We start from the raw sequence: 24,753 nt of genomic DNA, 5'->3' as shown, positions 1-24,753 counted from the left end.
AAACTTCCTGAAGGAATTATAGAAGAAAAATTTTTTGACCTTGGGTTAGGCAAACATTTTCTTGATATGACATAAAAAACACTTTCCGTAAAATTTTTAACATGATAAATTTAGAACTTCTGCTTTTCAAAAGACACTTAAAATAAAAGGTCAAGCCACAAACTGGGAGAAAGGACTTGTATCCAACGTATATAAAGAACTCTCAAAACTCAATAATAAAAAAAAATAAAAAATGAACCAAAAATTTGAACACTTCACCAAAGAAAGTAAATGGATAGCAAATACATACATGAAAAGATGGTCAATGAAATTAGTCATTAGACAAACTCAAATCAAAATCACATGAGATCCATTTAGAATGGCTTTTTAAAAAGTCACAATGTCAACTGCTGACGAGGACGTGGAGCAACTGGAACTCTCGTTCACTGCTAGTGGGAATGCAGAATGGTACAGCCACTTCGGGAAATAGTTTAGCAAATACCTAGAAGGTCATACATGTGACCGATAGGACCCAACAATTCCCAACAGCAATGAAAACCATATTCATGGAAAAGCCTATTATGCAAATGTTTAGAGTGGTTTTGCTCATAATTGCCAAAAACTGCAAACAACTCAAAAGTCTTTCAGTTAATGAATGGATAAACAAACAGTGGTTTATTCAGTGGAATACTCAGCATTAAAGAAGGAATGACTAACATTAAAATAGTCTTAAAGAAGGAATGTACAGCAACAAAGATGAATCTCAGATTCATTGTGCCAAATCAAAGGAGCTAGACTTAATGGGCTACACACCTTATGACTCAATCCGCATGACATTCCTGCGAAGATAAAATCATAGGGGCAGAAAAGAGATTAGTGCTTGCCAGGGGCTGGGGAAGAGGTTTGACTACAAAGAGACAGGAGGGTAGATTTTTGTGTGTTGGAGTTGTTCTATATCTTGACTGTGGTTGTGGTTACATGACTAATATGTTTGTCAGTACTCAGAGTTGTATGCTAAATTGGGTGAATTTTATTGTATGTAAATTATGCCTCAACATACCTTACTTTAAAAAAAACCGAAAGTGTATATCACAAAGAATCCTGTATTCTCAACTTTACTAGTTAGGGAAAATAACTATGTCAAAGAAATATTGATACCAGAAAGTGGTATTTGAACTTCTTAGTGCAAACTCTATGATCGCATTAGTTCTTTTTTCAATTTTTATTTTATTTCCTGCACATTTCTTTTTTTTAAAATAAATTTACTTATGTTTTATTTTATTTATTTATTTATTTTTGGCTGTGTTGGGTCTTCGTTGCTGTACATGGGCTTTCTCTAGTTGCGGTGAGCAGGGGCTGCTCTTCGTTGCGGTGAGCAGGGGCTACTCTTTGTTGCAGTGCGCGGGCTTCTCATTGCAGTGCCTTCTCTTGTTGCAGAGCACAGGCTCTAGGCACGAGGGCTCAGTAGTTGTGGCTCGCGGGCTCTAGAGTGCAGGCTCAGTAGTTGTGGCGCACAGGCCCAGTTGCTCTGCAGCATGTGGGATCTTCCCGGACCACGGCTCGAACCCATGTCCTCTGACATTGACAGGTGGACTCTCAACTACTGCGCCACCAGGGAAGCCTCGTCCTGCACATTTCTTTATGGCTCTTTTATTCTCCCTGTAAGATCCTAGCTGTTTACTCTTGAATTAACATAATAGTCAATCACAGAAGATGCAGCAAAGAGGCCACACTTTGGAGACATAGGAAAAGCCATTCAGTCACCCTGCAATGAATTTTGGAAATTTAAAAACTGGTCCTAAAACTTGGTTCTTTTAAATAAGTGCTCTGCAATTTAAAGGACTCAATTTCTTTTCAGTCAATTTTTTAAAATTAATTAATTATTTTGGCTGTGTTGGGTCTTCGTTTCTGTGCGAGGGCTTTCTCCAGTTGCGGCAAGTGGGGGCCACTCTTCATCGCGGTGCGTGGGCCTCTCACTGTCGCGGCCTCTCCCGTTGTGGAGCACAGGCTCCAGATGCGCAGGCTCAGTAGTTGTGGCTCACGGGCTTAGTTGCCCCGCAGCATGTGGGATCTTCCCAGACCAGGGCTCGAACCCGTGTCCCCTGCATTGGCAGGCAGATTCTTAACCACTGCGCCACCAGGGAAACCCTCTTTTCAGTCAATTTTGAATGATTTTGTGAACTAATCTTGCTGGGCCACAGAGGAGGTGATGTGACCCTGTATTCTGCTGTCAGGACGGCACACTCTGCTTCTTATCCAGTTAAACGTGTTCCCTTTTCTGCAGAAGAAAATGCTGGTTTGGGAGTGCCAGGGCTGCACAGATTCCTGTAGAAGATGAACGTTTTCTTTGAATGTAGAAAGACACCAGCTATAAAAGGAGTTGCATCTAAGTGTTCATTTGTGACTTCGTGTTTAGATTGTAAACACACTTACAAAAAGCCACATTACACATGATGGCTAGATCGACCAGCCAGCCCAGACCTCCTTTTGGGGGATCATGACATGTCATGATTAAATGTAAGACTGGACTCTAAAGTCAGGCTGTCCAAGTTGAGGTCTTAGCTCTGTCACTACTTTGTGATCTTTTCCAAGTTACCTTAGCATTTTGTGCCTCACTTTCCCAGTCCTTAGTATGGAGATGCTAATAATTCCTATTTCACAGAGTGGTGAGATACACAGATAATGCATGTAAATGGATTAGAAATGTGCTAGCTTAAAAAATGTGCCCAACACAGCTGTTATTATCTCATCTATAATGTATCAGAAGTGTTAAGGCATCCAATAAAATCTAATCACTGTGTTAGAAAAAAGTTTGAGAGCAAATGTGTTCAGTATTTTAGATGAGGGTGTCAGGAATACACTTCCTCTCACCTTTGTTTTCTACCTCCATTTAGGTCAGTAGAGTCAGGGAAATGCCAGGTTCTTAGTTTGCAGGCACTGAGGTGTCAGAGGAGGCCCCATAGTTCAGGGTAAGGGCAAGGACACCATGGACCAGAGCCCTGGGGGGAGAGACAGAGCTGACAGCAAACGCGAATGGATAACACGTTAGGGGATCATGGGGTCAAAGCTTTGTTGGGACCATTTACCTAGTTATCTCCCCTCCCATGTTCCACTGCTAATGTCAGTGTTTGTCTCTTCTGAGAATGCACAGCCCGTTTGAAAGTTTACTGTGGGACTTCATGTTACCTAACTTCAGAGAAACCTGGATGTGAAAAATTCCCCTACCATGCCCCTCCCTCTTGTTTTCCTCTACTCTTGGGAGGTGTGGGGGGAGGAAGCTAGGGAACATGACACTTAAAACAGTTTTCGAAAATAGTATTTGTAACCCTTACTTCAGCACACTCTGAAGTTTTACCAGAAGGGAGGTATGTTTTTAAATTAATGCGCATATGAAACAGTATATAGCCATGGATTGAGGTCACATTGCACTATTAATTAAACTATCAGGAATCAAGAATGCCTTAAAGGCCTAGATCTTAAAATTTGAGACTGATTTATAGAATCATAATTCTTTTCCTTAACTTTAAAAGCCAAGCCCAGTGCTTCTTCAGATTCTCTTCTAAAAATTAATTCAAATGAAAACTGTGTTCCAGTAATTAATTGTACACTAGTACAAGTTTATATCTTCACTTCATTTATGAAACCATAAAGATGATGGGAATAATTGTTTGAAACAAAAAATTAGAACAGTTTTGTAAAACGTTTTGAGAAAACCTTTTATAGCAAGTACTTAAAATGGCATATCATTTTATTATCTATCTTGAAATATTCTTTTATAGCTGTGCAATGGAGGATCAGTGACAGATCTTGTGAAAGGATTTCTGAAGAAGGGCAAAAGAATGAGTGAGCCCATAATTGCCTATATTTTACGTGAAGCGCTGTTGGTAAGGCGGTTTAAATTGTTCGCGCATTAATTAGGAGGCAGTTCCAGTTAAATAAAAAGTGAGGATCCTATTTTTAGCAAAACATCACTGCATTAGTATTTATCGATGCAAGAGTAAGATGCAAAATGTGAAATGTTTAGCATAACTAATTCCTTTTTTCCATTAGAGACCTACCCTCCTTGTGTCAACAGAAACCTGAGTTTTGATCTCCTAGGTATATTTCTGAGATTATGGCAAAGGTAGATAATGTGTATTTTTACTAATAGTTAGGTTTTTATTGGCCATTGTTTATTTATTTATTCCTTTAAGAGCCATTATTTCAAATGAGTGTATAGAATGTTTTCTTATGTTGAGATCAGCACATTTTAAATAAACTATTTGCTAAGGGCTAAGGAGTATGTGCTGGTTTTTTTGAATTTTTATATAGTCCAAAGTGGAAATGATATACTTTGATTTGACTAACTCAATGTGAAACATTTAAGAACCTTTGTTAATTTTAACGTGTGGTGTGTTTCCTATTGATTTTGTATAAATGCATCCATCTGAAAAATGTGTTTTTGATGCTTCCTTTAAAAGTCACTATGTATTTATTTCCCATTTCTAGGGACTTCAGCATTTACATAACAACAAAACTATCCACCGTGATATAAAAGGAAATAACATCCTATTAACCATCGAAGGCGGAGTTAAACTCGTAGATTTTGGTAAGTTTTGTTTGAAATGCATGGATTTGGGCCGCAGAATGACTCGTGTGATGTGATTTGATCATTTGCCGTCAGCCTTGCTTTGTAGGCATTGAAAGAGAAAAAACCAGTATCTCATCGAGGTAGGAAAGTTGCAGAGATTTTAAAAAATTTGGCAAATGAGAGGTTCCCAGAAGAAAGAGTGACTTCTTTCAAGTCAGCCATGGTGTGCCTGTAACACTCCTGCAGCGGTATGCGTGGTTGATTCTCTGAAATAGATGGGCTCCACATAATCACACTACGTCTAAATGGTAAGCCCACGGCCCTTACTATTGATTGCTTTCCCGATGGGCAGGTGCCCAAACCCAGGATTTTGAGACATGAGGGGAAACCTTCAGATGTCTCTGGGAAAATGTTTTCCCTCCTAAGAGGGCAGCACAAGTAAAGATGGTCTCTTTCTTACTTGGGACCTTCCATGTCTTATTGTGTTGCCCGCAGCCACCTTGTTCTATCCTGAGGTGTTCCATCCCAAGTGGAAAGGCAGCCCTGCAAGACGGGAAGAAGGAGGGTCCTTGGTGACATAGTCCAGCCACTAAATCAACTGACTTTGAAACCTCCCCTATCTCTGGACCTTCTGTCATGTGAGATAATACATTTCCATATTGACTGAGCCAATTTGGAGTGTCTGTGTCAGAGCCAGAGGCACTGTAGCTGATACCTCGGCTCCTCCTTTCCCAGTTGTGACAGTGATATCTCCCCCGTCTCACTGGATCCCCACTAACACATGACACCCGTGAGAGTGGGTAGCATTATTCTAGGACATCTCAGTATCCTTGTCGTTCTCCCCTTCCTGCACTCAGGCTGGGTAAGGTGTCTCTCCTTGTGCTTCTGTACCCTGTATATTTCTCCATTTCTGTGTTTATCACATAAGATTATGATGGTCTATTTGGTCTTCATATGTAGATAAAGATACTTAGGCTCACAGATAGACAGGGTCATTAAGAGGTGGGACTATGTCATCTTCTATTTTGTAGACCTAATACTTTGGGAATAGTAGTTCAGTGAGTAATAGTTGAACGAATGAGTGACTCTTCCTTCATTTTGCATTTTGGAAAATGAAGCTTAGGGAAAGTAATCGACTCAGTTTAGAAATTAATTGTTTTAATCCCAGTATGTAGCTTTTTAGTGATCTGGCTTCACCCAGGAATGAACTTCAGAGCATCTAGACAGGAACAGTTGAATAGCGTATCTTTCAGACGACCACGTATTTTTTTCCCCTCAGCTGAGCATTTGGAAACTACGGAGCAGCAGTGAGCTTGGCAATGAATTCCTGACTAATAACTGGGATGCAGCTAGTGTGTTACCAGCTGAGTTCAGAGCTGTGCCTTTGAACAGTCTGGCCGGGTTAGGATGCTAATGAGAACTTGTGCCTGAAATTCCAAAAAACAACAACAAAACGCTCTTCACTGCTCCATGGACAGAGCCATGACTCTCTTCAGACAATAATTTTGGCTCCAGTCTTAACAGACCCAAATGGAGAACTTAACATTTAACTTGAGATCTCATAATTCTCTTGCTCTAAAAAGTGGCTGCAATATATAGAGCCCAGATGAAAATTGTTAAAACAAATGTAAGTAAACATCTTCTTCAGTCACACACAAAAGAGAACTTGATAAACCAGTAGCTCTGAGAAAGGCAACTTCCTGGGACATCCTCCAAAGTAATCCAGAGTAAAAATATACACCTAGATAATAAATAAAGTGGCCTTTATTATGATATCTTTAGAAAGTAGTCATAACGTAGAAAGCTGACAAAACGGGAGCTTTGGTTTTATATTAATTAGCTTAAAGACTTTACTGTCAGCAGCAATTAGAGAAGAGGGTCAGTTGCCTATTAAATGTGTCCCTGGTGTCTGATACTAAAATGCTATTATTTGCATATAAAAGGATGCTTATATTTCTGTTCTCCATAGTAAGAGGACATGGATTCCATTCACCTAAGATGGTTTAAGGTTTTCATATGAATTAAAACCCGAGGATGGAGGTTCATACATAGTGAAGCTTCTCAAGGGCATAAGGAATACAGAGTACTAAGCCACCAGCTGCAGAACCAAACTGAAAATCAGGGTCCTCAGTTTATGTTTAAATCAGATTTTCAGAGAATGCCACAGCTGGGAGTAAAGGAGTTTAGAATATATTTTTATTTGGATTTCTCTCCTCATAAAATGTGCAGTGGGCTCATTATTGGGTACTGGAGATCTGTATTCAGATGGTTGCCAGTCCTCTAAATGCTCAGATGGAACCCCACCATCTCACCCATTCCCGGAGATCTGCTTCATATCAAGAGTTTCTTACCTTAGAAAAAAGTCCTCAGTATCTATTTTGTTGCTCAAGCTAGAAATCTTGGCTTATCCTTGAGCTTTCCTTTGTCTTCACCACCCACATCTACCACGAGTCACAAGGCTGTGTCTCTGTTATAAATTCCCAGGCTCCATCTTTATCTCTCTGCCCCGGTCCTCACCATCATCTCTGACCTGGGCTCCTGCGGCCACACTTTACTAACCCCCCTGCAGCCAGTCTCATTCCTCTCCTTCCAGACCATTCCCCACACCACAGCTCTGGCTCAGCTGACCCTGCCACTCTCTCGCTCAATATCTTGTCCGTGGTTTGTCAGCCCTCCTTGGGGAGGGCTGTGCGCCTTGTGATCCTGTCTGCTGGCCCAGAGTAAAGCACTGAATGATTAACACCTTTTTTTTGCCCCTTGGCGCACAGCAGGGACCCCCTCTTCCTATTACCTATGAGCCAGGTCAACTTCTTTCAGCCTCTTAAATGTACCACCGTCTTTCTCAGTCAGGGCTCTTACACATGTGTCGGAGGAAGTTCTTCGAAATTGGTTAACATGCTCTTCTCTTGCTTATCCAAGAATGTGACCTTCACCCCAGTCTGCCAGAAGCATCTCTCTGTTTGCGGGGGGGGCATGTTAAGATTTGTTCCAGAAGGAATGCAAGAAAATGACTGAGGTAATATTAAAAAATAGGAATGTGTAGCAAGACCCGGGTTATCTCTTCAGAAAGATCTGTCTAAATTGCTTTATCTTCTCTTTAGCTTATGGAGAGGGAAATTCCAGGGATCCGTCGTAGTGTTTTGCATAAAAGAGAACAGAAAGAAGAGGGAAACCCTTTCCAGTTCTCGGGTAATTGTGGAAAGGTGAAACAGAGAAAGAGGCGGGACAGTGAGATGAGCTTTTAAAAAGTGAAGGTGACAACGAGGGTGGAAAGGAACTCTTACCCTCACTCTTCCCACCACCACCATTCTGAGTCCCAGACAAAGTCCCTGCATGGTCTGCGCCAGTCCTGACTGGGGTGATCACATCGTCCTGGCATAGAGGTGTAGAGTGATTAGGTACAGGAAGCACTCAAGCTAAGCTTCTCCAAGCCCCTTACCCTCTGCTCCCTTTAACCCCCCGATAACTGAAAATCTGTCTGGGGAGTTTCTAGAGGGGGCTGCTCAGGATGGGCGGTGAGGGGCAGAGCCCAGATCACCTGGGCCAGGTCTGAATAGGAGTCACAGCCAGACCTCAGAGCACTGTCAGCTCCAGCTGAAGCCACTCTGAGCCTTCGTCTGCCAGGAGGCTCTACACAGGTAGCCCTGCCTGCGTGAGAAGAGGCCACAGGCTCACTGGATGCAGACTCCATCAGGAGGGCCAGGGGGCCCCTAGCAGGCAGGCAGACAAAGGAACATGGACCCAGAGACCAGAGACCGACCACACCCGAGGACCCTCCCTCTTCTCCCCACCACAAGGTCTTATAAGCCATCCCTCATCCTGTACAGACAGTACCGTCTTCAGGAGAGAAGAAGGAGGGGCGCCATCTGAGAGATGGAGCAAGCACTTTCATTCAAGAGAGACTGAACTCTTTCTAAAAGGACTTACGGTTTCGATCTAAGCTTTACTTCTCCCAGCCAGTGGGTAGGGACATAGGAGAGCCCATAATAGTTAGAGGCAAAATGAAGAAATCACAATGACAGTTCTCTTTATGTATCTAAGATTTATGTCATTGAATTTTGTGACCGGTTGCAAACACGATGCTTTCCCTGCATGGAAACCTCCCCTCACCCCTGCACCCAGCTAACTTCTGTCTGCCTGGCTGAGAACTTCCCCAACACCCTATCCTTTCTTTTTTTAAAAAATTTGTATTTTATATTGGAGTACAGTTGATTAACAATGTTGTGTTAGTTTCAGGTGTACAGCAAAGTGATTCAGTTATACATATACATACATCTGTTCTTTTTCAGATTCTTTTCCCATTTAGGTTATTACAGAATATTGAGCAGAGTTCCTTATACTATACAGTAGGTCATTGTTGATTATTTATTTTAAATATAGCAGTGTGTGCATGTCAATCCCAAACTCCCTAACTATCCTCCCCCTACCCTTCCCCTTGGTAACCATAAGTTTGTTCTCTAAGTCTGTGAGTCTGTTTCTGTTTTGTAAACAAGTTCATTTGTATCATGTTTTTTTAGGTTCCACATATAAGCGATATCATATGATATTCGTCTTTCTCTGTCTGACTTACTTCACTCAGTATGACAATCTCCAGGTCCATCCATGTTGCTGCAAATGACATGATTTCATTCTTTTTCATGGCTGAGTAATATTCCATTGTACATATGCACTCTGTCTTTTCTTTAGCCAAACAGTTATCACACTTGACCGTAATGATGTGTTTAATTTGACTGCCTTCGCTGCTAAGCTGTGAGCTTTGTGATGGCTCGGGCTCTGTCTGGCCTATCACTCTGTGCCTGGAACCAAGCATGGCACTGGCACATCAGAAGTGCTCAATAAATACTCTCGAATGAGTGAGTGAATGGGAGGCAGGATTTTCCATGTAATTGTGTGACCTTGAGAAGGTCACTTAAAATCTCCAGGGACATCAAGTATGAAAAACAGTCTCTACCTCATACGGTTGATCACTGTGGAGAGTAAATGGGATGATACAGGTGAGCTACGTAGTATAATTATTGACACTTTATAATTTTAAAAATCTGAGCTATTATCATGAAGTAATACTGTCACCTCGCCCCTAGCTCAGTGTTGTATACATAGTAGGTACTTGATAAATAGTAAATAAATACTTTATTTAAATATTGATAGTTGCTAAATATTGAAAATCTTTTTCAATATTCCCCAAATAGGTGCTTCTTTCTGTTTAAAAAAATAATAGCCCTTTGCTAGAGTCAATTGGATATTAACTTTAAATATCAAGCTATTTAATTACACTAAAAGTAAGATTCAGTTTGCTAATGCTAGTTATGAGTAGAGCCTTTAAGACAACCTTCTGTTTTCTTGTTAAGTGGGCTAGGCTTTTACAGAAAACCACCAGCCACCTCAGAGAATAGAAAGACAAGCTAGCTTGCAGATATTATAAATGAACTACATTAGCAGTCACTGGTGTATGATCAATCGATAAATAACACCACCTCCCAGGAGATAAACCCCTTTAGGCAAGTCAACTAACTCTGAAAAAGCAGTCCTCATTTGGAATAGAAAATGAAAGAGAGGCTAAATTTAAGGGGCAGTACTCAGTTCTCATTTCTACAGATTTCTCTCTGGGGATCTTCATTTCTAATAGAATAGTTAACATTTCAATACCAAAGTACAGAATGTACTTCTTATGACTTATTTAGACATCGTTCTTCTGACAGATTATTTTATGGCTTTCAGTCTCTTATTACCCACATGCTCAATTTTAGACCAAATCCCCAATGAATAATGTAGGTCAAAGAGAAGTTGTGACTTATTTATTAATAACCCACTTTTGTAGCATCCAGTGAGGCAGGCACACCTGAACTTAAAAACTATGAAGTTCCCTTCATTCCTTCCTTTCTTCCAGAATAATTCAGAACAAAAGGCATTTGGTGGGCCCGAGAAAGCATGGGAATCGGGGTGCAGCTCAGCAAATGGTTTGGACCTGAAAGGAGTGAGGAAGGTGTCCACGCTGGGAGGGGAGGGGCAGTGGTGGCTCGGCTTGGGGCGTTGAGGCCCCGAGGAGGGGACAAAGAGAGCATTTGTCTAGGGGGATGGTGGTGACCCCAGTCAGGTTGTCAGAGCCTGAGCTGGATAAGTGCGTCTGCATAGGGGTCAAAATGGAGACAAGGGGTTGGTTACATAAAGGGGGCTTGATACCATCTGGAGATATCCTGAGGACAATGGGAGCCAGGTTTCTTACTGTTAGACATGAGAATTACAAATGTGGAAGGGAGAAAACTGAACCCCATGATGTTGGAGTGGAATTGGAGGTGTCAGTGTGAACTCATGGTTTTCAATATGTAGAGAGGCATATGAAAAGAAATATAATGTGATACGTGTGTGTGTGTGTGTGTGTGTGTGTGTGTGTGTGTGTGTGTGTGTATACAGGTTGTCTGGCTATGTCCACTAAGAGAACTTGCAAGCTTGATGCCCCAAGAGCAAGCACATCAAACACCTAGCTCTCAGTTTTTAAATATAATTCTCCACTAATAGTAAGCAGGCATTCTTGGAGAAAAGCTGATGTTTAGCTATACAAGATAAGCCTGGAACTTAATGTGCCCGAAAGTGAGGAACTGCCCAAAGAGTGATGGAGACAATGTCAAAAGGACACAGAAGCCAAATTGAAGTGATTCTCACTGACCAAATCTGGGACAGTTTGAGCATCAAAATAATGATAATAATCATGGTAACAATGATGTCCATTGAATAAAGTAGAAATCCATTAATTCATACTTTCGTACTTTCACACACAAATAGATGAATGGAAAAAAGCTAAAGCTTTTCTTTATAGAAGAATGCCGGGCTTCCCTGGTGGCGCGGTGGTTGAGAGTCCGCCTGCCGATGCAGGGGACGCGGGTTCGTGCCCCGGTCTGGGAGGATCCCACATGCCGCGGAGCGGCTGGGCCCGTGAGCCATGGCCGCTGAGCCTGCGCGTCCGGAGCCTGTGCTCCGCAACGGGAGAGGCCACAGCAGTGAGAGGCCCGCGTACCGCAAAAACAAAAAAAAACAAAACAGAAGAATGCCAACTAATGAATATAGAAGGAGTAATGAAAGTTTAAAAATTATCTTTTGGCAACCATCATAGTAATAATTAATTCATCCAAAAACTTCAATGGATGCTAAACTAGTGGGTTAAGTTTTGATTAAAAATAGGATATTTAGATAGTCTCAAAAAGCTCTGCATAAAATACTTAATTACAAAAGAGAAGGAGAAACTTTATAGGCGAGAAGCCTGGCAGACACAGACTTAATCAAGTAAGCAAAGTGAATACAACTACTGATGTGACAGATGGAAATCACATACCACCTGATAGGATACAAGGAGAAGACTTCCCTTCCATGATATTCCTGCCAAAAATATAATCTTGAGGGAATATCTGACAAATCCAAGTTCGGGAACATTCTACAAAATAACTAGCCTGAAATTCTAAAAAAAATATCAAGGTCATGAAGTTCAAGGAAATATTAAGGAACTCCTGCAGATTGAAGGAGACCAAAGAGACATGACAACTAAACACACCATGTGATCCTGGATTGGATCCTTTCATTGTTAAGTATATTTGGGACAATTGATGACTTTTTTTTTTAACAAATATTTCTTTATTTTTAAAATTTTTTATTTTATTTAAAAAATTTATTTTATTTGTTTATTTTTGGCTCTGTTGGGTCTTCGTTGCTGCACACAGGCTTTCCGTAGTTGCGGCGAGCGGGGGCTACTCTTTGTTGCGGTGTGCAGGCTTCTCATTGTGGTGGCTTCTCTTGTTGCAGACCACGGGCTTCAGGCGTGCATGCTTCAGTAGTTGCGGCATGTGGGCTCAGTAGTTGTGGCTCGCAGGCTGTAGAGCACAGGCTCAGCAGTTGTGGCGCACGGGCTTAGTTGCTCCGCGGCATGTGGGATCTTCCTGGACCAGGGCTTGAACCCATGTCCCCTGTATTGGCAGGCAGATTCTTAACCACTGCACCACCAGGGAAGCCCGTCCTGTTGCCTTTTAAAGTAATTTAAGTCAGTCATTCTTGAGAGAATTTTGCATTTTTCTACCTTCTTAGCTAATTTTCTTGTGGGAATTTATGTTAAGTAAAAATGCCATTTGTCCTCAGGAAACTCATTTTTCTCTCCAGCTAAAGTTTACTAACCGGAAAATGAGCACGTTAGATGTTACGACCATTAAGTTGCCTTCTAGTTCTGAAGTAGTTTGTTGTGTTGGAAAAATGATCTTCAGAGTTAACAGTCATTGCAGAAGCATTCAACAAACATGATTCGGTCAAGACCATCCTCTGTTACTCTTTCATAGGTGTGTGTCCTGTTTTTAATGGATAATTATCCAATATTCTCAGACTCAAGGGTTTCTTATTCTACCTATTTGCATTTTTCCTTTTTCACTTATTTTGAGACTTTTTGTTTTCCCTTCTTCACATTCTGGGCTGAATTTTTCTTGTTTCCATTCAGTTTACAGGAACCAGGTGTAAAACAGTCTTTCTGCAGGATCCCAAAGGACTCTAAATATATGAGACTCCATTAGCATTGTAATTCATTATCCCAGATATCATGGATGTGCAGAAATATCCATAACTTATTATGAAATATTCATAATAGTTATTATTTTAGTATCATCCTTTAAAATGATCTTTATACATTTCATAATGTGTATATTACTATACTAGGAAATATGTAGAAAATAGTCTGTATCTATATCGAGTATGCTTGCTCAGAAGTTTCCTATTGTTTGGAATGTGTGATCAAGAATTTTGGAGGCCAAACTTTTGCTTTAAAAAATTCTTAATTCATATTAATATAAAACCTAATAACTCTTAGACTTTGTAAACTCATTATTATTGACCATTACCCTTGTTAGTTTGCTCCTTTATATGTAAAATCATTAGGTTCTTGTATCAGTCAGAGTTCCTTGATTGTAGGCAACAGAAACTTAACTCTGACCAACTTAGGCAATGCTACGGAAAATGGCACTGAGTGGCCTACAAAGCCAAGGGAGAAGCTGGGCAATCCAGCCTCCTAGGAAGGGGCTCTGACATCCCTGGACCTCCAGAGCAGCATCACCTGGGCTAATCCTTAGATCCTCAACACTGGATGACTCTGTAGTAATCCAGTAGTCTAGTCACCACTGTAGTCTAGTCACCCTAGTGTCTCCAACTCAAGATTCGCATTTCCAAGAAGTCTGAATGGTCTATCTTGGGTCCTGTGCCACACCCTAAGACACTCTTCTTATCCTCCTTCCCAATATATCTCCTGTGGAGTATGGAGGGATGGTCCTTTTCTGACATCCATATCTATAAATTCAGATGCCAGGGCATGACTGCTTGCTGAAAAATGCCAATTCTAGCGATATCATATTCTCTTTATCTTCAGAAAGAAGAAAAATGTATCAAATGATTAGTCTAAAGTGTCACTTTCTTACCAAAAACTTTCGATATTTTACTCAGTTGTGGTTTTTTCTACCCCCTTTACATTTTGCTTAAATGATGTTTGAATTCTTAAACTACCTTTATGAAATTGAAACAAAAATATTCACCGAGGGTCAAATATAATTTTCAATTTTTTCATAAATAATTATAAGCCCTTAGAATAAATTTTAGTAGATTTATAATCAATTTTAAGTTAAATTTGTTTTAAAATCTATTTACTTTTCCTACTTATATAAATAAATTACTGTACTCTGATACTATAAAAGTCAGGCTTAATCATTCCTCCCTTTAATTCATAGGAAAAGACAAGATAAAATGTTTAGATTTATACTTAATTTTTCTGAAAGGTAAAATACCTGGAGTAGAGATAGAGGTAGAGGATGCATTTGGGAGAAATGTGCATTAAATGTTTATTCCCTTTCTTCAGATCATGTGTTAGAAAATATTCAAGGGAGAAACTTCAATCACAGATTAGATAATTTCCTTTGAATTTCAAAAATGATTTCATGAGGATATTTTTTTCTGTCAAATGATAAGCTTTTTTAGAGGCAAAATGTGAAGGCCGTAGATGAAGATTCCACTTAGGACAAGATTAATACATTAGTGGAGGAGCTCCTTGAGGGACGAAATTAATATGGAACCAAAACATACTGCCTAGCCCTCTGCTCAAGTATGTTTCCACTAGTGAAATGCCCTTTTGGCTGAATATGGCCTTTGAATTTCATGACAAAGTATCATCTTGGAGGAATCATCTTGAGGGAATCAAATATATCCAATTTTAAACCTCAATTACTGCCTTTGTTCTACTTGGCCGATAAGATAAACAGCTAGAGCCTAAGACAAATGTGACACCGGGAGGGACTCTTCAAAACAGGGACATCAGGGAGTTCAAGTCCACGATTTGGGGATAACCCATCAAGTCCAGAGCAGGTCAAGGGAAGCAGCACCGTGCAGCCAGAGGAGCAGAGTATGAAATGTGAGGAGGGAGACTATGCTCTGGATTTTCCTGAGTCCCTTATGATTGTATCTAACCAGGTGGAATTAATGAGATGACATGATTGAAATATTTGGTTATGCCTTTTCATTGTAATCCTTCTGTGTATAATTCTCTAAAGGAAAAGAACTGATTCTGTTGATGGTGTTGGTTTACATAGATGTAGTTAATTTGAAATTTCCGGTCAGGTGTGATTTGTCCCAAGTTGACAGATGGAAAATAATTTTATTCACATTCACAAGTCACCTACTATGTGCATACCACGATATAAAACATTCTCAAATTCACCAGAATTTAGTAGTGCAGAGAGGGGGGTGGGAGTGGAGAGAGCCTACCATTCAAATCATAACTACGTGCCAAAATATGCAATACAGACAAATAGTTTAAAATCTAGAAGGTCGGGCTTCCCTGGTGGCGCAGTGGTTGAGAGTCCGCCTGCCGATGCAGGGGACACGGGTTCGTGCCCCGGTCCAGGAAGATCCCACATGCCGCGGAGCGGCTGGGCCCGTAAGCCATGGCCGCTGAGCCTGCGCGTCCGGAGCTTGTGCTCCGCAACGGGAGAGGCCACAACAGTGAGAGGCCCGCGCGTACCGCAAAAAAAAAAAAAAAAAAAAAAATCTAGAAGGTCAAAAGATACAGAGGTTAGTATGACGAGGAGCAGATTAAGTCAGCAAGGGGGCGCTAGACCTTGGAATGGGGCTTTAAGCCTGGGTACGTCTGGATATGAGAAGTAGAAAATAGGAGGACCATTGTGTATCTTGGCTATGTAGACACCCTGACTTAGGATACTTTAAGGTGAAGTTCAAGTCCAGTGACTTGAACTTCAATCTGTTTTATATATAGTAGTTGGTATCTGCTAATCCCAATCCCATTTTACAGATCTTTAAATTAACTAAGTGTGGGGCAAAGTTTGTGTTTGATCAGAGCTCACAATATGTGGAATCAAAAGAACTGGGGTTTGAGTCCTGATTCTATCCAAACTGTAAGGGAACAGAATTTTAGTATTAGTTTGTAAGCAAATTTATTGCAGTTGGAATCTCCTTACCTGAGTAATGAATGCAAGAAGTAAGTCTCGTCTCTTCCTTCCAGGCGTGTCTGCACAGCTCACCAGCACCTGGCACCGTCGGAATACATCCGTAGGAACGCCCTTTTGGATGGCTCCTGAGGTCAGTTAGAGTTTTGAGGGAGGCAAATGTAACATTTGATCCTTTCTGAGTTTCCTTTCTATGCATACTCTAGCTCCATATGTGTTTTTGGAATATACTAGAAGAAAATGTCAGTTGTGTTGTTTTTATGTGACATATTTACATGTGTGAGGAGGGACATAGGAGATAATAAATGGGCTTTGAGCAAATATGTGAATAAATGAGGGATTGAATGAATGAGTCACAAGAGGTAAAGAGAAACTACAGTTGAACAACACAGGTTTGAACTGTGGGTTTGCTTATACGCAAATTTTTTTTCAATAAATATAGTACCAAAAATAAATAAAGAAAATAAATATAGTACCTGTATTTTCATTTTACAGATTGTTTTCTTTTTTTATTGAAGTATAGTTGATTTACAATGTTGTGTTAGTTTCTGCTGTACAGCAAAGTGATTTAGTTATACATGTATATGTTCTTTTTCCTATTCTTTTTCATTTTAGGTTATTACAAGATATTGAATATAGTGCCCTGTGCTATACTGTAGGACCTTGTTGTTTATCTGTTTTTATATAGTAGTTGGTATCTGCTAATCTCAATCCCATTTTACAGATCTTTAAATTAAGTAAGTGTGGGGAAAAGTTTGTGTTTGATCAGAGCTCACAATATGTGGAATCAAAAGAACTAGGGTTTGAGTCCTGATTCTATCCAAACTGTGTCAGCTTCCTGACCTTGGGTGAGTCATTTATCAATTCCTCTGTTTTTGAGGCAGAGATAACAGTACATGGATTTTCGACTGCTCGGGGGGTTGGAACCCCTAACCCTGTATTGCTCAAGGGTCAGCTGTACTTGCAGCCTTAATTTTTCATTAAATATCCTTTTAATTGCTTAGCATGCATCTCTCTTAATGATATTTAGACTTTGTTCTTAACTTGGATAGAAATATAAAAACGCCTGTCTTTGTTTAAGATCAGAGTCAGGCCTATTAGCCTGTGTTTATAGCAGCTTCCCATGTTGAGTCACTCTGCTTAGGGCCACATTGCACTTCAGGAGATTCTTTTCACCATCACCTTTGGGAAGTTGTAGAGAAACTGCTAAAATAGTGGAGGAAAAATGTTTTCTAGAGTCACATCTTTTCTCCACAGTCACTGTTAATGCCTTTAATCCTTTTAATTATATTCATCAGTAGAGAACGTATGTTTGAAAGCTTTCTCTGCAACCTTTGGGAAGAGCTCTGCTATTTACCTGCAACTCTAGCGAGTGAAGGGAGGAGAAGTAATTCAAATACTACATTAATATTGCAAAATCGTAGAATTGAATTTGCTTGAGGATTAAATCGTGGTGTACTGTTCCTACTTTAATACTAATTCAATTACTACTTGCAAAAAAAAAGTTAAAATGTAAGTGTAATGTAAAACATGGAGAAAGGATAAGTTAGCTTAAGAAACTTTAAAAAATTCCAATGGATTCAAAAATTTTTTGAACAGGGAGAACATCTTAAAATAAAAGTAGAAAGTATAGTCATATAAGCAAAAACAAAATTGAATAAGAGTATCTCAAATAAAAATGCTAAAAATAATTGAGTAAGAGAATCTCAAGTGAGAGTTTCTTCAGTTTGTTCTGATATATCACTGTTGTTTTAAAAGCTTATGAAGAATTTTCAAAGTGAAAAATTAATAAAATTTAGCTATGATACCAAGCTTTGCATCTTACCCACATATATGATTAATTACTATAAAAATACTATAATATATAAAACTAAATGTTTAATATTAAATAATCATCTAGCTTTATATTTTTCATATGTTAATTTATAGCAACAAAGCCAGTATTTTAAGTATGCCATTTAGTAAAAATAATTTTGATTAGTAGATCTTGGAACCAGTATATGAGGAAAAGGAAATATTTTGATCTATCTAAAATTGAATTACCAGAATAATAAATAAGTTAATAATTAAAATTGATACTTCTTACTATGCAATTACTAGACAGGCATTTTACTGATAAGTCATTATTTATTATTAATAAGCCTACTGTAGCACAAATAGGGTTTGAAAGTGCTTTCCTGCTCAGCAAACCAATGGATATTATCTAAAAAAGAAAGGTTCACTGTGGTCTTTTCAAACTGTCATATAAATATATGTTCAAGATTTTGTGCATATTATATGCATCTCCCTGTAATAAGCATTTTCCAACTTGTGAGTGATTGGCAATATTTCAACAAATTTCCACTTACCTAGAATTGTTGAAGAATGTCAGATTGCTATGAATTAGAAAACAATAAGGTAAACAAAATTGTTCAAATTGATTAGCAGTTGAAAAGTGAAATTCTTGATTTGACATTTTTTCAGTTAAATTCTAGATCAAAGGTAGCATTTGTTGGTTACGTAAAGCCATCCTTCCCAAACTAGAGTATGTGTGTTTCACAGTGAAGGGGACAGGAGAGACAGTGGCTGTGGTGGGTGACCATGTAACTTACTGTCCAAGCCAGGACACTTTGGAGAGTGAAAACGGATCGTATTTATAATGACTCTAGGGAAGCGAGCATAAACCTAGAACATCATGGGCAAATTGGGGCATAAATTCATCCTCTTTGCCAACACAGGGATTTTTTAATGTGTTAAGCTTGATGTTAAGTAGAGTCAGAAAGATGAACTACGTTCCAGACAGGACCTTAGATTCCTTTCATTTTGCATATCATTTCATAGTACTGTAGTTAAATGATAAAACTCTAACCTGCCATCATCCCCAAATCATTTTTTGTCTTGTGAGTTGGCATTCACAAAATATAAAACTTTTTAAAATATAAAAAATAGTTTTAAAAATTTAAAGTTGAATTTTCTTTTTGTTATCACTGATGTTACAATTATTATTTGCAGCCTGTCTGTATTTATACTTACACATTTAGAAATAAATTGTGAAGTAACTGTGTAATAATTCTTCTATGTTAACACTATTTCATGATACTGCAAAAAAGATTCCCCCCTTTTTTTTCTTGTCTCTTAGTGACATCCTTTGATTAGTGGCATTTTTAAACAGCTGGTTGTAGCTTTACTATTTAGTGTGCTCCCAGATAACTGCTGATAAAGCCTTACCAATGTTTATTTTTATCCAGTTTATTTTTCTCTTATTAATGGCATAAGCCTTTTTGCATTTCTCCACACTTGTCTCATTCCTGCCTTCTAGTTGTCAGAAAGGATTGAGGCCGTTTGACTAGACTGCTCTCAAGCTTACTGTCGCGGGCCTCTCACGTTGCGGAGCACAGGCTCCGGACGTGCAGGCTCAGCGGCCATGGCTCACGGGCCCAGTCGCTCCGTGGCATGTGGGATCTTCCCGGACCGGGGCACGAACCTGCGTCCCCTGCATTGGCAGGTGGACTCTCAACCACTGCGCCACCAGGGAAGCCCCCTTCCTTCGCTTTTTATTTGTTAAAGATGTATTCTTTATCTTTGCTGAGATGAATGACTCTGTTCACTCATCAAATGTTTATCAAGTGACTATCATTGCACAGGTGTTAGCTGTGTATTTGATTACATCCCTTCCCATGGGGGACACTGTTTCAGTCCCCTTTCTGTTTTGCATTTTCAAAAAGTTTTTTTCATAGGTTTCTCCTCATACTTGCAATCCTGCTAAGATATTCTCTGTTCTCAGAAGAAAACTACTGCTACTAATTATAATTTGAGCTTTTACTCCCCTGTGTTACTGCCTTTGCTCGGAGCTCTCAAACCTCATCAGTTTGAACACTTACACATTGTTCTAAGCATTTTGCTACGTGCTTGTTAAAGTCACAAACTTCATTTTTCTTTCATTTTCTACTAGGTGATTGCATGTGAACAGCAGTTGGATACAACTTACGATGCCAGATGTGACACGTGGTCCCTGGGGATCACGGCCATCGAGCTTGGGGATGGAGATCCTCCACTGGCTGACCTCCATCCCATGAGAGCACTCTTCAAAATACCAAGGTCAGGGGGCTCTCACACTGGGTCCGTCTGTCTTCCTCTAGCCACTGAGTGCTCGTCAAGCTCCTCATGGAAATACCCAGATATATTTCAGCAGATTGGGAGCAGAGTGGCCTGGAATATCATGCTACTTCTTCCGAGACACTCTTTTTGTTCCATAGTTTCATTTCCCTGGTCTAAGTCAAAGAGCTTTCTCTTGGTACTAAGTGTGTCTTTTTTTCTTTGGCAAGGATTTGCACTCAGAAAACAGCAGTTCCTGCCACTGTTGATCCATTCCCAGATTCATCAGTGAGGCTCCCTGGTCCACAGTCAGTGTAACAGTGATGTGCTTCATTTCACTCTATCAATCTAGTAATTTTTTTACTACTTGCTAATACTTCCCTTTGTTTAGAACTTTAAGATAATATTTAGAAAGTTAGAAATAAAATTTATTGATATCAAATTTGTTAGTGTTTTGAATATATTAATATGAAACACTAAACTTAGAAGAATAATCTCTTTGGAGCCAGGAAGATGCTTTTCTGTGGAGACCTCTCCCCTTCAATGTGTGTATTGACAGACTTTCCCCTGCTGATCTTATCACTAATTAAACACTGTTTTATATATGCTTTGGGTAGTTCCTAGATATTTCAGAAAACTGATGTGAAAAAACTGCCTCTTTTTATTATGAATGTGTTGTCTTTTGAAGACTTTCTTAAGGATTTTGCTTGGTACCTTAATTTTAATGAAATGCACACAGAGAGGGCCTGTGGTGACAGGGGTCCAGGGCAGAGAAGTTAGTGTATGTTACAGCTTGTTACCACATTCTCCATTAAATAAATTGTGTGGTCCTAATGCCTATAGAACACTGAATAATATGTACAAAGCCCTGGTGGGGCGTGTGGTTCCAGTCCTAAAGAAATAATGCCAATATGACCTATTCATTTCCAAATAGATCTGTTTGGAATATTTGGCATGTAGTTAAATTAGTATAGGACCAAAGCATTTGAATTTGATTTTAACTTTACCTTGGAATTTTTTGTCCGGTCTATATGTTCTGAATTATAATACCTTAGAGATAGATCATCCTTTACATAACAATTTCAGTGTATCTCTCAGGTCTTACTGTTTGTAAAATATATTGCTTACTTGGCAAGTGGGGAAGCAAGATTACAAAAAAGAGCAGAGGGACTTCCCTGGCGGCCCAGTGGTTAAGACTCACTCTGTGCTTCCACTGCAGGGGTCGCAGGTTCGATCCTTGGCTGGGGAACTAGGAACCCGCACGTGGCGCTGTGCAGCGAAAAAAGAAAAAAGGCAGAAAACCTGCTCTATACCAAGTCAGACATTTCATTAAATTTGAGGAAAACAAACAAACAAAATCTGTATATCCTAATTCCTACTGTCATTCAGTATGTAAGATGAAGCACTATTCTTCCTGAGCCATTTAAATTATGGTTTAAATGACCATAGTTAGCCTAGTGTCACTGCTCTTGGTGATGGTACCATATGGAGGAAGGATGCTACTGTTGATACATATTGTACCTATGGGCAAGGTACTTCTGGAAGCTGCACCGTCTTAGTTATTTCTTATTACGTCTACCACCAGTGTTTCTCTGAAATGGAATTCTAAGAATACTCACTGTAGAAATGAGAAAAAAAGGGGGATCTGAAAAGCTACCCGGTTCTGAATGTCCTAAAATCATCAAAACCTTGTTATACTCCAAGAAACCGATAAATCTCTTAGAAAGGAAAATTTCAGGAGAACAAGAAGCAAAGCAAGATTGTTGCAGAAAAGAATTACTTCTTTTAATGTGCAAATCAGCAATCTTCAGATAGTCCTAGGATTGTAAAATGAGCTTTAGGCGTGATCTAGGGTAGATGAGTAGCTGTACTTTTCTTTAATGAGCCTGTACAGACTGTACATTAATTTTGTTATAAGCTATTTAAGGACTAATGCAGAGCTGAAGACAAAGTATTTCCATCCCACTAATGAAAACAAGGAGCTGTTGGAATTAACATAAAGCAGTACTTCAGCAAATTCAACTATCGTGGTTGATCAGTGTTGCTTGATTACAGTTAGATCAGCTTCATTTTCAAATGATGTTCCTTTGTATTCATGAATATACCAAAAAAGGAAAAGATTCGTTCAGCTTAAAATGAAAGGAATTAATAACAGAATCTTCTAAGTGGCATTCAGAGCTTTATTGCTAATCATATTTTCCACTTCCTTACTTGTGTAACCTTGTTTCTGGCCCTCTACCCAGTAACAACAGAACAAGTCGTAAAGGCATTCTACTATAAAGGCCCCTCTATGCTGCAGTTTCCTCCATGTTTTGAACACTTCTCCTTTCAGGTCACCTCTGTGTATCCTGAATATTCCTCAGAGATTTCTGCTGGTCTCAAAAGAAAAAATCTTCTCCCCACTAGTCATTGTTTCTATTCGGCTGAGTATTTATGTTTTCCTCTAGGGCTCTCAGTTCAAAGCAAGAAGCTTCGTTCAAAGAAGAAAAATTATCAGCTAGAAAAAAATGTGTCATATATTAAGTGCTTTCAGAGAAACAAGGAAACTGTCATTCCATATAAAGAATGATTAAAAACTAATTATCTGTCTTTAAATTGGAAAATGATGGTAATGCTTCATTGTACCTGGCAGAATCTTAATGCAGCAATGACATTAGTCTGGCTGGCTCTGCCTCTTAATTTTTATCGTTACTGACCAATGTGCACAATCCAACCTTGTATCTTATTTTTCTAGGAATCCACCCCCAAAACTGAGGCAGCCTGAGATATGGTCAGCAGAATTCAATGACTTCATCAGCAAGTGAGTAATAATAGAGTCTTTTAAAAGAATTAACGAGATCCCGTCCTGCTGTAACTTTGAGATGTGCTTTTTATAACAATTCCTCTGTGCTTCCGAATCTCCTCCTTATCTATTAAATAGCCCCAGAAGTTTCCATGATTTTCTTCAAAACAAGCATTTGTAGCGTCTTCTGAATGTTCAGTGAACCCATTATTGTTCTGATAATGATCTCAGGGTCTTGTTCGTTCACTTATCGATAGCTGTGCTTCTGCAGACATTGCATCGTCCATGAACCCGTTCTTCTGTCCACCTGCCCTTTGCAGCCTCACCCTCAGCATGTCCCACCTTCTCACCCATTGTCTGTTCAGTCCGTTTCTTAGCCCTTCGTTTATGTGCATCGCTAATTCCCATCACAGGGAAGTTGTCATTGCGCTTGGTGAGTCAGATAACCATACAGATAAAATGCTTATACGTTTGAAGTTCACCTTTAATTTGACAGATATTCAGCACAAGTGCAGTGCCTCCAGACAATTGACTAGAAGCTATGAGTCAGCCATTTCTAAACCTGTCCATGAACTTTTTTCACAATCTTTATCATGACTTCACCTTGAGAAGATAAGGGAAGGGATGACTGCAAGTTGTAAATGGGAGAAGGGGGGTCATTAAGCTTTTTTTTTTTTTTTTTTTTTGCTGTACGCAGGCCTCTCACTGCTGTGGCCTCTCCCGTTGCGGAGCACAGGCTCCGGATGCGCAGGCTCAGCGGCCATGGCTCACGGGCCCAGCCGTTCCGCGGCATGTGGGATCTTCCCGGACCGGGGCACGAACCCACGTCCCCTACATCGGCAGGTGGACTCTCAACCACTGCGCCACCAGGGAAGCCCGGTCCTTAAGCTTTGATGTGTCAAAGCTCACTCAGAAAATGTAAAGAGGGCAAGAAAGTAGAGGAACCGGTCATCCTTGTCCGTACTGCTATCACTGGTTTTCCTACCAAGAATATCTGCTTGTTTCTACAAAGAGGGTTATTTAAGGGTTATGAAAATACAAGGAAGATCGATAATCTGCTTTTTCTTTTAGTTTTCACTTAAATAGTCTTTACTGAGTATGTACTATGCACTGCAGAATAGTTAATAAACTGCAGTCGAATTTCACAGACCTCTCAGGAGAATTGTTGGTAGCTTTGAAGGGCTCCCCACGATTCATAGCCATGCCCTGTGTCCGCAGATCCTTCCGCGTGGATCCTCAATGGGACTTGGTGACTTTGACATACTTGGCACAATTTCACCTCTGAGCAACATTTCCTGGTTTCCCTCAAGCAGTTAGGACTCTGCCCTGCGAGCTCTCCCGTCCTTTATTCCTCTTCCTCTAGTAGCATTGCCTCTTTTATTTTGCTACCTGTTTAGAGGTCTTTCTCCCTCACTAGCCAGTAAACAACTCCAGGGCACCGAATGTGCCTTACTTGTCACTGTAACTCCGGTGCCTAGCCGAGGGGCTGGTACACATTAGCTATCTGATAATGTTTTACCTGAATAAAATAACCTCCTATGTGACTAAACTCAATAACGTAGATATGAGTGCTGCAGGTGGCAGAAATTGACACATTCTCTGAAACTAAATGAAAACGAAGAGCAGTTGTTCTTATTTTCAGACATTGTCCTCCTCATTCCTTAGCATCTTTTAGCATCCCTGGGTAGTATCTTTTTAGGTAAGCCCAATAGAATAAGTTGCCAAATTCTCATCGCAGGGGGATGAACAATGCAGATGAGAAATGGCATGGGTCAGGTCAGGCATGGGTTCCTTCTTTTTTCTTTTTTTCTACCCCCAAATGACAGCCCCACTCTGACCAGTTTTCTCATAATCATATATCCTCAGAACCTCAGGGT

At 39.8% G+C, this 24,753-nt stretch overlaps 1 protein-coding gene across 1 annotated transcript in view; it reads left to right on the top strand.

The window, feature by feature from the left end:
- The window catches only part of MYO3A (myosin IIIA), a 170,475-nt gene that overhangs the window by 13,621 nt on the left and 132,101 nt on the right, over positions 1-24,753 (top strand). The window contains exons 3-7 of the mRNA XM_029236397.1: positions 3,759-3,863; positions 4,468-4,567; positions 16,077-16,153; positions 19,952-20,097; positions 22,829-22,894. Of these exons, the coding sequence (XP_029092230.1) occupies positions 3,759-3,863; positions 4,468-4,567; positions 16,077-16,153; positions 19,952-20,097; positions 22,829-22,894 (494 nt within the window). The remainder of the gene's footprint in view (positions 1-3,758; positions 3,864-4,467; positions 4,568-16,076; positions 16,154-19,951; positions 20,098-22,828; positions 22,895-24,753) is intronic.

Source organism: Monodon monoceros, unplaced genomic scaffold, assembly GCF_005190385.1.
Source record: "Monodon monoceros isolate NGI ecotype Baffin Bay Population unplaced genomic scaffold, NGI_Narwhal_1 Super_Scaffold_21, whole genome shotgun sequence".
Taxonomy (NCBI): Eukaryota; Metazoa; Chordata; class Mammalia; order Artiodactyla; family Monodontidae; genus Monodon; species Monodon monoceros.
Note: the sequence above shows the minus strand (reverse complement) of the source record. Positions and strands in the feature narration are given on the sequence as shown.